The sequence below is a fragment of the Acyrthosiphon pisum genome, chromosome X (assembly GCF_005508785.2).
Source record: "Acyrthosiphon pisum isolate AL4f chromosome X, pea_aphid_22Mar2018_4r6ur, whole genome shotgun sequence".
Taxonomy (NCBI): domain Eukaryota; kingdom Metazoa; phylum Arthropoda; class Insecta; order Hemiptera; family Aphididae; genus Acyrthosiphon; species Acyrthosiphon pisum.
Window position 1 is genome coordinate 66,473,602 of NC_042493.1, and position 13,643 is coordinate 66,487,244.

General features: G+C 30.7%; 1 protein-coding gene across 1 annotated transcript in view; it reads right to left on the minus strand.

The window, feature by feature from the left end:
- The window catches only part of LOC100574823, a 14,654-nt gene extending 3,460 nt beyond the window's left edge, over nt 1–11,194 (minus strand). The window contains exons 1-3 of the mRNA XM_003245527.4: nt 10,283–11,194; nt 1,075–3,309; nt 612–1,007 (exon numbers count right to left, since the gene is read on the minus strand). Of these exons, the coding sequence (XP_003245575.1) occupies nt 612–1,007; nt 1,075–3,268 (2,590 nt within the window). The 5' untranslated portion in view covers nt 3,269–3,309; nt 10,283–11,194. The remainder of the gene's footprint in view (nt 1–611; nt 1,008–1,074; nt 3,310–10,282) is intronic.
- Nucleotides 11,195–13,643: the final 2,449 nt, after the last annotated feature.

Sequence of the window (13,643 nt, forward strand, 5' to 3'; positions counted from 1 at the left end):
AAAAACAGAAAATCACTGTATCAAATTCCCTTAACAAATAATTGATTAATTATTAATATTAACTATATCATATTTTAAAACTTAGCTAAATTAACTCAAATAGCTCAAAACTATTTTATTGAAATTTAGATAATTTTGATATCAGTATACGGAATATATATGATATATAATATTATATTTCATTAACCATTATAGTTTAACTAAAATTAATTAATACTATAAAAAATAAATTAAAAATGAAATAAAAAAAAATAAATAGGTTCTAACTAGAAAAAAAAAAAATACCTAAAAGCCAATTGTACTACACATTTTTAACATTTTTTGATTTTAATAGATCTTAGTACAACCCTTTAAATGTCATAACATAAAATTAAAATTCAAGAAACTTACAAAGCCTTTTGTTTTTAATTGTTGGTTTAAATTATAAAATAAAACAGAAATATTGGATATTTTTTTAATTTTTTGTAATGATAATAATTGAATAATTGGAGTATAATAATTCTAAACCTTGTCTTTCCTAAGATTTATTACATTATGCATTATTTTAATGTACTGTATTATATTATGATAATTTATGCTTCATTAAACACAGCAATGAATAATGCACATACCCATGTGGTTGACCAAAACTGCCGTGTGTTGCTGATGGTTTTGTTGTGCATTAAAAGGCTCTAACAGTAGTTCTGCTGGATAATCATATGTGTCTCGACAAAATAGAACTCTGGTCATCGAATCTAATCCACGGTATGTGGTTGTCGTCAACTTTTCTTTATCATCAGCTATGACAACAGGGGCATTTCCCTGGTTCAACTGCTGTTCACGCTTACGTTGCAATTGTGCTCTATATCGGCAGTATCGAGAGTAGCTCATCACCACCAATCGTTGTTTAATACTATTACCCACACTGACATTGTTTATTGTTTTTTTTTCATTATGTTGGTAATTTTGACGACGGCGTTTACAACAATAGCAGCAACATTTTTTATCATTGTCCTGCTTCTTTCCAACTGCAAAAAAAAAATAATAGTAAAAATAATAAAAACAACATAAAATTAGGTGTAATGAGAGTAGTACCTTTATTTGTCACTGCTGATACATTATAATGGCGACGCTCGTTTTTCTTAGCAACAGTACTAGTGCTATCACCATTTACCAATGACCTCTGATTTAAGCAATGACGCTGACGATGACAGCGTCGATGACGGTCAGTAACACGTTCACACTGTTTTTTGTGAATTCTAGCTGCAGCTAAAGGAACATGTTCGGCTTCTACAGCCTCGTCAACAACATGTTTTGAGTAATAATCAATGTTACTGCTATCGTGTTTTTGTTTTATTGTTTTACTATCAACGACACCAGAATCAACAGTTACAGTTAGCTCTTCTTGTTCCTTTTTCACTTTTTCTGGATTTACAGAAAGTAAATTTTCCGTTTTCACTTCATCTTTGATCAGGGTAGATTCTAATTTCACTTTTTCTGGATTTACAGAAAGTACATTATCTGTTATAACTTCATCTTTGATCAGGGTAGATTCTAATTTCACTTTTTCTGGATTTACAGAAAGTAAATTTTCTGTTATCACTTCATTTTTGATCGGGGTAGATTCTAATTTCACTTTGCTGTTGTTATCATCATTCCAAGTATTTAATATTTCTTCCTTACATTGTTTTACATCGGCCATTGTGTCCGTAACTAAAGATGACAGTGGCTCATCCTTAGGTTTTGAAGTTTCTACTCTATTGCATTTTCGGTCATTAGAACTGTTATCATCACAATCTGATTCTAATGACTCATCAAAAGACTCGGTGTCTTCATTTTCGTCATCATCATTCATCAGTCCACCGCGAACCCATTCGACAAAATCTTCGGCTCGCAATACTAATCCCGAACAGCCAGACGGCAATGTTCCTGACGAATGACTTCCACTACCATAACCATAATCGTCAACGCTACCACTACCGTTGTAGATAGATCCTACACCGCTGTTGCCATTAATAAATATGTTACTCGGCCATCTTTCTGCACCACCATTGGCACTCCAAGTGTTGATCTCTAACACTTCATCTTCACCATGTACACCACCAAGTCGGCCGGTAGCTGTCTGATCAGGCATCACATATAACCGAACACTGCATAGTACGTTTCCATGACTATACTGAGAATCTGGTGATAAAAGTGGAACACTCACGGAGGTGGGGTCTGACGGTGCAGTCGTGGATAAGCGATTGCGGTTGTATAGCGACTGTGACAAGTGATGATTATCTGACGCTGCTGCAGCTGCCACTGCGGCATATGATTCTGCAGCCTCAAGTTTCTTAGCCGACGGCTGACGAGTGCGTCTGGGCAAAGTACGACGGCGTGGCAATAATGATGACGAATCATCGTCAAATCTACCACTAACACCGTCGTCTTCATCTGAACTGGCCACAGCATCGCCATGGATGTTGCTACTACTTGTCATAGGATCTGTTCCATCATCCTCGCCATTTGATGCCACAGTTAACAGTGCAGGTGGCACAATTCTGTTACTGTTACGTTTCTTGAGCTGTGAAGAAGACGATGGAGCTGTTGATGACGTTACCACACTGTCATCACGCCATAATAACTCCAGTTCACCAATACACACCGATTGCTGATAGTGATGCTGTCTCCTTTCTGTTGCAGCAGTAGTTGTTTTAGTTGATTTCGGCGAGTTTTCTCTATGGCGTCTTTGCTGCTGCCCGTCACCAATACTGCTGTTTTTCTTGCTGTACCATGGGCGAACTGGGTAGAAATGATTCATGTGTATAACGGACCATTCAGAATGAGATGGTGACGAAGACCTTGATGACAATGAACCATTGTCGCAGAAACACAAATCATTTCCGGCATCATTATTGGCACAGCAACATGACGAGGATGAATCGTAGGATTCGGCAGCATTATCGCTTTCATCGTCCACCCCTGTTATTGGCTTTTTCCACCGCCGTCTCTTCTTTTTTGTTACATCATCGCGTTTGCGATACGCTAATGCACTGTAAAATGTATATGGGCCATGTGTGGCCAGTGGCTCACCTACCAGACGCACAGTATTTATTATCTCATCCTGTTTCGTTGGGTCACCTTCCTTTGTTTCATTGTCCTCATTTTTCTTACAGTGTTTTAGTGAATTGTGATCTGCCTCCACAAATGTCATTGGAATATCAGTATCGACAAGTTTTGGTGACGCTTGCTGCTGCTTAATACTTTGGTCACCATCAGCTTTGACTTCATCTTTCACGTCACTCATTGGCTCTTCGTCTGCTATAATTTCACTTCTGCCGTTTTTAGCTACACATAAAACAAAAAGTAATCATAATTTACTCAAGTAAGTTTCATGTAATGTATAATATGTAAAATAAAAATATGAAAACAAATAATTAACTGAATAAGAAATCTTGTGTTAAAAAATGTTTTTATTATTATTTAATTATTGTATCTGTATTTTTTCTTATGTACTTATTTCTATATCCCCTATTTATTTATATCTTAATTAAGTGTATTGTTAATTTTTTTTTTTTTATGTTGTATACCTCACGTTATATCTATTATATTTACCAAAAGGGTGTTTATCCGTTAATTTATAAATAAATAAATAAATAAATAATATAGGTATTCATATTTTTTAGTTAATCCTATCATTTATATATTTTTTTATCCATTTATAAACACAGAGGCAATATTATAGGTAGATCATTAATGATGGCTAGAACATTTTATCTCACAGATCCCATTTGGACTAAAAAAATATATTCCAAAACAAGAGCTGAAGTAAATAATTTATTTTTCTATAATATATAAGTATTTCAAGAAGTTTATGAGTTAAGTCACACATGTTGTATCCACAATCAAGCAAAGTATATGATGCAATATTATTGAGATCTAATTTAAGTGAAAGAATAAAAATAAATTGTTGAAACTTAAATTATTTTGAGTTAAAAATTCATAAAAATTTTTCTTTTTAAATCTAAGATTTGAAAATGTAATACAAGATCATTCATAAGTTTGTCTATCTTTATCAAAAAAAAAAAATGTCTACAAGAAAGTCAAATTAAATTTTTATGAGCGTTTGAAATTCATATTTTTAAAACATTTGATATTAACTTGATTTCTCATGTATCGATTTCCTTATTTTGTTGTAATTAAAATACGAATGACTGTAAATACTTGATAATTTCACTGAATGTTCATATTTTCATTTTCTATACACCATACAATTTTGAAAATATTTTGACACTTTTTGAGCTGTTTACGGACATTGTCAGTTTTCAATTTTTTTAGTTTTTTTTTTCTATAAATATCAATAAAAAAGCTTGAAAATGTAATGCAAGGCTCCTGATTTATTGTTACAATAGCAGTTGAAAAACATTGAAAATACATAGGCACAATTTTTTTTTATAAGCATTTAAAGTTCGAATTTTGACAAAATATATCAAATTTAAAATTTAATAATTATTTTTAGTTAAAAATGTATAAAATGTTCAACTTTTATAGCTAAGGATTAAAAATTTAAAACAAGGTGCTACGTAAATAGGTTATATATAAATAATTTTATTTACAATAATATCATCAAATATACTTAGTAATATTATAGGCTGACTGACCGTTTTCGCTCAGAATCGTTTTTCTAATATAATGATATTATATCATTGAATTCAAATTTAACACCATCCATTATAGTGACCCACTTGTAACCTACAGTACAGCAGAGCAACATCCACTTACCCACCTTTTTTTACTTTGAAATGTTGAAAATTGCATTAGTAATAAATTAGTACTATGATATTATATTACATTTATAAATATAGATTTTAGGTATAATAATATATGTATTAATCACATACTTACTAATAATTAAATAATTTAACTTTAATTCTCAAAAGTTTTGAAACCTTCCAAAGTAAAAAACCTGACTAGTTACAGATGGAACTGATTTCTTGTAATATATAGACTGAAGAAAAAAATAAACGATTAATATTAAATAGATACCTAGTAATGAGTTTGGTATAAAGGGTTTTTTGAACATAATTAAAAGAAGAATTTATAATTTTTTAATTTGTAAATATATTCACTAAAATGTAATAGGTGTTTATTAAATAAACAAATATAATATTACAATTCAAACTTGTCTGTACATCATGTGCATAAACGTGCTAATTTATTTTGTTTTGGGTTGTTCATAATTACACTAGAGTACCTTATGAAAAATAATACTTGAGAAATAGATGTTAAAGTACCTAATTTTAAGTTATGTAAATTAGATTTTTAAGAATAGAATTATTTTAAATGACAACTCCTAACTAAATACTATAATAACATATTAACATCAGAATGAATATTTAACATTTAAAATTCAAATTAGACTAAATTTTCTATCATAAAGAATAATATGTTGAAAATGGTGAAACATTTTAAACGTCCTTTCTTAACAACTACAAATACAATTATATGATTTGTAATATATAGGTACTTTTTAATATTTGCCTTGTTCATTTTAAATAATAGGTATTTTCCATTATCCAGAAATATCTCAATAAGAAACCCTGTTTTTGAACCAGGACTTCTTTAAAATGACAAAATATTACATTCTTAAGTCGAACATAAAAACTAATTTTTTATAAATTTAAATTGTTATTACAAGTGTGCATTGGCGCAAATAGGAGGGAGGCTTGGGAGACTTAGTCCCCTAAAATGTCGGTCAAGTCCCCCCAGTTCAAAATCTAGTAATTAGTACTATTTTTTATGTTCTGTGTTACTAAGCAATATGGCCGGTGGGGAGGGAGGCTTGAGTGCTCCCAAAAAATTTAGTCAATTTGCGCCTATGCAAGTGTGGTAGAGTTCAAATTTAAAAAGGTGGGCAAGTGGGTGTCACTTTGCTGTATAGTATATTACAAATGGGTCTCTGTAATGGATGGTGTTAAATTGGAATTAATGATATAATATCATTGTATAAGAAAAACGATTCTGAGTGAAAACAGTCAGTCAGCCTATAATATTACTAAGTATATTTGATGATATTATTGTGAATAAAATAATTTATATATAACCTATTACGTGAAACCTTGTTTTAAATTTTCAATCGTTAGTTATACATTTTATAGATTTTATAAATTTTGTCAAAATTCAAACTTTAAATGCATATTAAAAAAATTGTGCTTATGTATTTTTAATATTTTTCAACTGCTATTGTAACAATATATCAGGAGCCTTATATTCAATTTTCACGCTTTTTGTCCTAACAAATAAAATTTGATTGATATTTGTAGAAAAAAACTAAAAAAATTTTCGTCATTTTTACGTATTTTGTCAATATTTGAACTTCAATTAATGTTGTTTGATAAAGGTAGACAAACTTATGAGGAATCTTGTATTACATTTTCAAATCGTAGATTTAAAAACAAAATTTTTTATGAATTTCTAGCTCCAAATAATTTGCACATTTTCGTCATTCTTTCGTATTTTGTCAATATTTAAACTTCAAATGTTTACAAAAAAAAATTGTAACTGGATTTTTATTATTTTTTCAAATGTCATTGTAACAATATATTATGATCATTGTATTCAATTTTCAAGATTTTTTACCAACAAATAAAATGTTATTGTCATTCATAGACATTCATAAAATTTAAACTGAAAATGTCCGTTAAGAGGACGTTATACACGCATGCGTTGTCTCCGTCTTATAAGTGCGTAACATAGAAAATTCTACGCTAAGCAGATCACGTGTAGCTCCGTTGGTTTTAAAATTAGCGTGAATTGACCTCTTATCAAATCTAAAGGTAAGATTATTATCTAGACAACCTCTTAGGCTTTTTAATATATTTTAATTTTTAAGCGAGTTATGAGTACTTTAAGATGTACAAACAATTTACAATTTTAAAATACTCATAACTCGCTTTAAAATTAAAATATAATAAAAAGCCCATGAGGTTGTCTATATAATAATCTTACCTTTAGATTTTATAATAGGTCAATTCACTCAAATTTTTAAACCAACAGAGCTACACGTGTTCTGCTGAGCATAGAATTTGCTATATTACGCACTTGTAAGATGAAGACAACACATGCGGGTATAACGTCATCCTAACAGTTCAAAACAAATCAACATTTTTATCGTGTATAGAAAATTCTAATATAAACAACCAGTGACAATTTCATATATCTACGGTCATTTGTTTTAGAGTTACACCAAAATCCATAATCAATTTTGTCAAAAACCGATTTTGCGTAAAAATTCCCGGTTTTCCTTAATTATTTTTTTTGTTTTACTCGGAGCTTTTGAAAATTACTGGGAATTTTAAATTTTGACCTTTTCAACGACCCAACAATATTCACTTTCTCATCAAACAAGATACTGAAGTTGAAAATCGAAGTATTATTTCGACTACTTATTGTATACACATCACTAAAAAAAATTTTAAACTTAAAAAAAATTTAAAAAAAAAACCTCATTTCAAAAACAATACGTTCATCGCTTTGGGGGCTTAGATGATCTGAAAATGTTAGTAATTACTATTAATCTATCAATACAAATAATTTGTAAAAATGATTTAAGTATAAAAAATACACTCTACATCTAATATTACATATAGGTAGCTTATATTTTTGTAATACTATATTTAAGGATTATTATCCTTAGAATGAATAAGGAAAATAGCCCTCATAGTTTTTCTTTATTCAGTGTGAATATATTATATCCCAAAACACTAAACTAAGTTTATAAAAATAAATATTTATATGTATATATATCTAGATACAAGTGAGTGTTATATAATAAATGTAAATTTAGATTAATATTTGTAGTAAGTATAAAAATATAAATTTTAATCAACAATTATTTTTTTTTTATTTGGATTATTATTTAAAATAAACAATCTATACAAAGAAATGAAATATAAGTTAATAAGTTTATAGTAGGTTACCGTCAAAAGATACAACTTGGGATAGAAAAATTAGGTTTATTCGCCATTGCTGCACTGTATTTGAGATAATCTACTTTTTTTTTAAATCATTATTTACACAAGATTAACTATGAACTCAATGTGATAATACAGCCCAAAACACAAATAATAACGACGGAGAACCGTCACCACGGTTTACACTATTTCTAAATAGTAATAGTCCTCAAAAATGTTATCTGTAAGTCATTAACTATGCTTTAAATCACACATTTCACAGATAAATATGTGTAGTTTAAAGTTAAAAAAACGAAATTCAGTTTGATTCATTTTTGAAACATTGTAGCTTATGATTTATACATGTAACACAACTTGGGACATAGCCATATAGGTACACATAATATTATTAATATAATTAATAATTACTGTTGATCACTTTGAAAGATGTCAAAACCAGAGGCAATATTGAATTATGATGAGATAAATTTGACTGACGGCCCAGGAAAAGTCAAAGTCACTTATGTTAAAATATAAATATTTTGAATTATTTTTTTTGTTTTTTTACTATAATTATTCACTTACCTACTTTGTTAAAATTAAAAATTTTTGAATTTTTTTTTTCTAAATACTACAGAACAACATTTTTAAAAAGTTTATATTTGTCCCAAGTTGGAATTGGTATTGGAAACATGATTTCTAAGCATTCATAGTAGACTGGTCCAAATTGTAGCTAATTTGGGACAAAAATAAAAAAATAAAAAAATGTACTAAGGTAAAACTAAAATTTTTAAAACCATAAAGGTGTCAAAGAGCAATCCAAGAGTAAATTTTTGACACCAAAATCAAAATTGTGGCTATCCTAGTTTAGAAGTTATGCAAGCTTAAATTTGAAAACTGTTCCAAGTTGTAGCATTTAACGGTACAGGCATGATAATAATATAGTTGTTTAAGGGGTCATAATTTAACAAAGCCTAAATTAACAATTTATTTTAGTAGTGAATTTGTTATATTATTAATATTAATTAGGTGCTTATAAACATTTATGTGAATTTCTGTCATAATGTTAATATTATTAGCTAAGCAAAAATTCACGATACCACTTCCTTTTTAGTTTTCATCAAGGATTTTCTGGCAGTGTGAAAATGGAAAGATAATTTAAATTTGGATGATTTTAAATTCAATCTCCAGTCAACTATGAAAGCGCAGAATATAGAAGATGCGTGCTTTTTCTTTATTAATTTCTATACCAAAATTACCAAGAGTAAGGTTGGAGATGAATGGCAGAACATTGGATATTTTTCGGAGTGCAATATTTCGGATACCTTAAATTTTATTCATGTTTGATATTTTTTGCTGCACAATCAACAAATTTAAATTTAGCTATATGCTTACAGTTTCCACAGTAAGTGCCTATACAAATTAATGCGTGGGACAAATTTTTAGAACGTCAAATTTTAATAATAGGTACAGGTCAAATCGTTCTGATGGCATCCCTAGATAAGTATCACTTCTGTTATTAAGTACTTAAGTATTTAAGATACTTGGAAGTTGAATTATAAATGACAGAATTATACATAAGATAGCTAACCTATAAATCTGGGGACCTTGTAAAAATAAGGAGTGTAGAAAAGTACTTATAAAATGTTATGTTTACTCAAATAATCTTGTATAAATATATTTTGTTCTCGTATACAATTTTAGCCAAAAGGTACATAATTCTTATACCTATTTTTCAATCAAAAATTATACACAATATATTACAATTATAAGAAAGCAGTGAGTACAACTAAAATATATCTTATCGGCTGAAGATAGGAAAAATTAAACTAATAAATATAATTTCAAAAAATCAACAGAATTCTTAATAGTGCGTACTCAATTTAACAAATTGCAAAAAGTTTTATTTTATAAATATGAAAAGTAGGTATTCAAACTTCAAATTTGACCAATACAAAATATTATTTTAATTCAAATAGGTGTTATAATGTTTGTATACAATGTCAGGAATAATTTACTGTAACAAACTAACATTGGATGGAATCAAATATTGAAAAATGTTTTTTTTTTTTTTAATCCAACTATGTCCGTGTTATAATACAATTAATAATGTTTGGTATATTATAATACAATTATATTATTATTACCAAAATAATATAAGTATTAGGCAAAACACGCACACACACACACACACACGCGCGCACGCACACGCAACAACACGCACACACACACGAAACAAATAATATTTTTTAAGTACGAGTATTGAGATTTCACACAATATTATGTTAATAATATGAATAATGGATACCAGTCTCTTGTCAGCGAATAAAACAGTTGTAAAATAATATATTAGTACTAAAATAGTATACCTGATGTATAGCGTCTATGATAGTATGTGAAAGATAGTTTTCGTGTCAAACGCCGTCCATCCAGTCGGCGTCGAATACTTGTTATAATAAGCTCGTACACGACTAGACAAGCCAAAAAACTTTTGTATCTGAAACCGGATCGCTGAGCTGCTTATTGTTTGGTAATTGCCGGTGAATGACAATTAATTTATCAAAATAGGTAGAGTTGAATAATAACAATAATAATATGCATGTATAATACGACGCGATACACATACACGACTGAATAAAAACATCAATTTAATTAGTCACCAACGTCGATTTACGCGTAAATTGTCGTATTATAATAATTAACGCAAGTGGAAATATAATTTTAAACCATAAATGTTATTTTTTTTTTTTCTGTTATCGGAATGAAATTTATTGTATACATTATTATTATAGTTTCACTATCGGGTAAATAATATTTAATAAAATAATTATATGCGCGCGCGCTAGAGTGTGCGTGTGTGAGCGCGCGAGTGTGTACGCCGAGCGTGCATGCGCGTGTGTGAAAGTCGATCTTGTGCGTGCGTGTGCGTCTGAGCGCGTTTGAGTGTGCCGTGTCCGTGTGCGTGTGTGATGTAAAATATATAATATAATCTATACCAGTACTATAACAAGTCGACTAAACGAATAGATTACGTACAGGCCGTACAACGCACGGCGCGGCGGTGACGCCGCGAGGGAGGAGGCGCGGATAGACAAAAAATAATAATAATTGTTAATATTTTGTAGATGTTATTATTATTATTTCATGCCGGCTGTGGAGGTTGACTTTACTCGACCAGTGTGATAGCTTCTACAGCGGTGTGCGCCGTGGCCGCGGCCAATGTTGGATTGACTATGATTAGTGGATAGGAGAGACGCTACTACGCTAGCCAAATGAATGTATAACAGTAAAATATTATACTCTATATATATATAGTATATAGTAACATAGGTACTACTGATATATATATATATATATATATATATATATATATATATGTGCCACCGTGCCCCGTGGCGGTAGTAGTGGCCGCTGCCTCTACTACTTTGTTGTAGCAGTAGTACACTAGCACCGTACTTTGTCGAGCTATATGTTTCGAGTGCGCGTTGTGCGCGCGGCACTGGGTAGCGGGAGCGCCGACCTACTGCCGCCGACCCACCACGGACCGAACCTTGGCGTGGCGGTGTCGGCGGTCGCGGTGGGTGGCGTTGATGGCTGGCAACGGTGGCGGTGAGTGGTCGAGTGGTAGCGGCGGCGGCAGCGGCGGCGGCTGTATAGCTGCTGTGCTCGGCGGACTACGGTAAGAAGTGAGAACGACGACGGGTCTTCGCGGCAGCGTCGGGTGGCGATGGATTCGGCCGCCGCCGGGGAGAGCTATTAGGAAGAGGAGTCTAGATGCAGGAGAGTGAATTTCGATTTCGTCGTCGTCGCTCGTTGGATGCGGCGGAACAGTGGATTAGAGGGGAGAGCCCCGCCACCGTGATCGCGGCGACGGGTGCCCGTCGCTACCGCCTCCGCCACCGCGCCGCATAGTGATGAGTGGAGTGGAGGGGAAAAAGATTGCTTTTCCTGAGATTATGTACATACTATATACTGACTATACTCGCTTATATACTACATAGAAAATACATACAAATAAAATATATATACATACAAATACGCGTATTATATTGCCATAGAATTCGTTTTTTACGTACCTACAACCTATGGTTGTGATAACATTGTAATGTAACGTTAATATTTAATAATTAATATGTTATAATATTATACTATATAATTGTACTGCAGTAGTGCAGTATATACTTATACGTTTATACAATATTATATATTTATAACTTTATTATAACTTATAAAATATGTACTTGTGTTTATGTAGTTATGTAGTTATTTACTGATATTTGTGTGTAGTGAGTAGTGACTAGTGAGCATAATATAATATTATGTAGGTACGTTTTAATATATTATTATATTGAATAAACTTACTACTTCCACGTAGGTACTAGGTATATTATTAGGTACATCATATTGTATGCTAGCCAGGTAAAGTGTAAGGTTTATTGTAAAAATAAATGTCAACAATTCATAATACGTTACCCACATCGGATGAAAGAAAACTGACAATAGTGATTGGGTCGGTTGGGTTTTATAAACATTTATTCCACGAAGCGTATAATATTTACTTATTTTAATAATACTATAGTAGCTGGTATAGGTACTACCTATATAATAATATGAACAATGTCAGTCAGCTGGTGAGACATGTAAATTCTAAATAGCCCTCAGACACGTTTTTCAACAATAGAGCCCTCAACATTTTTTATCTCGTAACAAAAATTATCAATACATTTTTTTATTTATTTTGTAGTTCAACTTTTGAAAATATTTAAAATGTATTATCTCTTAGCAGTATATTATAGCAATATAGCATGTATATTTTTATACCTAGTGTTTATGATTATGGTGGAAGCAGTGGCCAGTGACTATAGCGAGCAAATTAAATGGATAATATATTGGTGATATTAGCCTAGGCTATCGATAACAATATTTATAATCATCATCACTTTTGAACTTCCGTTCAAAAGTATTTCAAATGTATTTAAATACTAATATTTAAATATTTAACAAGTATGTGCCTAGGCCATACCTGGCGATATTTTCAGTATAGTGGTAATTACCGTTGTACATGCCATGGCATGGCAGTTACCGAAATAACCGTATACCTATACATTTATTATTTATTATTTTTATACAATCAATATTATGATATAATATAATAGGCCTATTATTCTATGTTGGAAACTGGGAAACACTAATAAATTTGCCGAGATATAGTATTTTCGATAATTACTGAGGTACCTATGGTATTTTCGGTAGTTACCTTGATACTGTATGACAATCTTCACGACTTTAACCTTTTAAAAAAAAACCATAAGTTAAAATTTTTAAATAGGTATTATAAAATGATAATTAATCTTTGCATAAAACAAAAATATATCATACTTTTGGTAATAATCAACAAGGATCAATAGTTGGGTTGATAAACTATTAGACATTTAGCTTTGTTAAAAATATAACAACGATTTAGCATTTTAATATTACATATTGCTATATCGGTCCGGTAATCCGGTGGCACAACAACATACAACATACAACATTCCAACCTAACACAATTGACTGTATAAAATAAATGTTTATTAGTAAAATAATTAATTTTTTACTTTGACAGTTTTTATATCATTGCCTAATTTATTGTGCTAATGCTTTTGGTAAACGTTTCAATTCATAATATAAACCAAAAATTAATCCTGATGTAAGAAAATGTTGTCACATTATGCAGTCGTTGTGACGTGA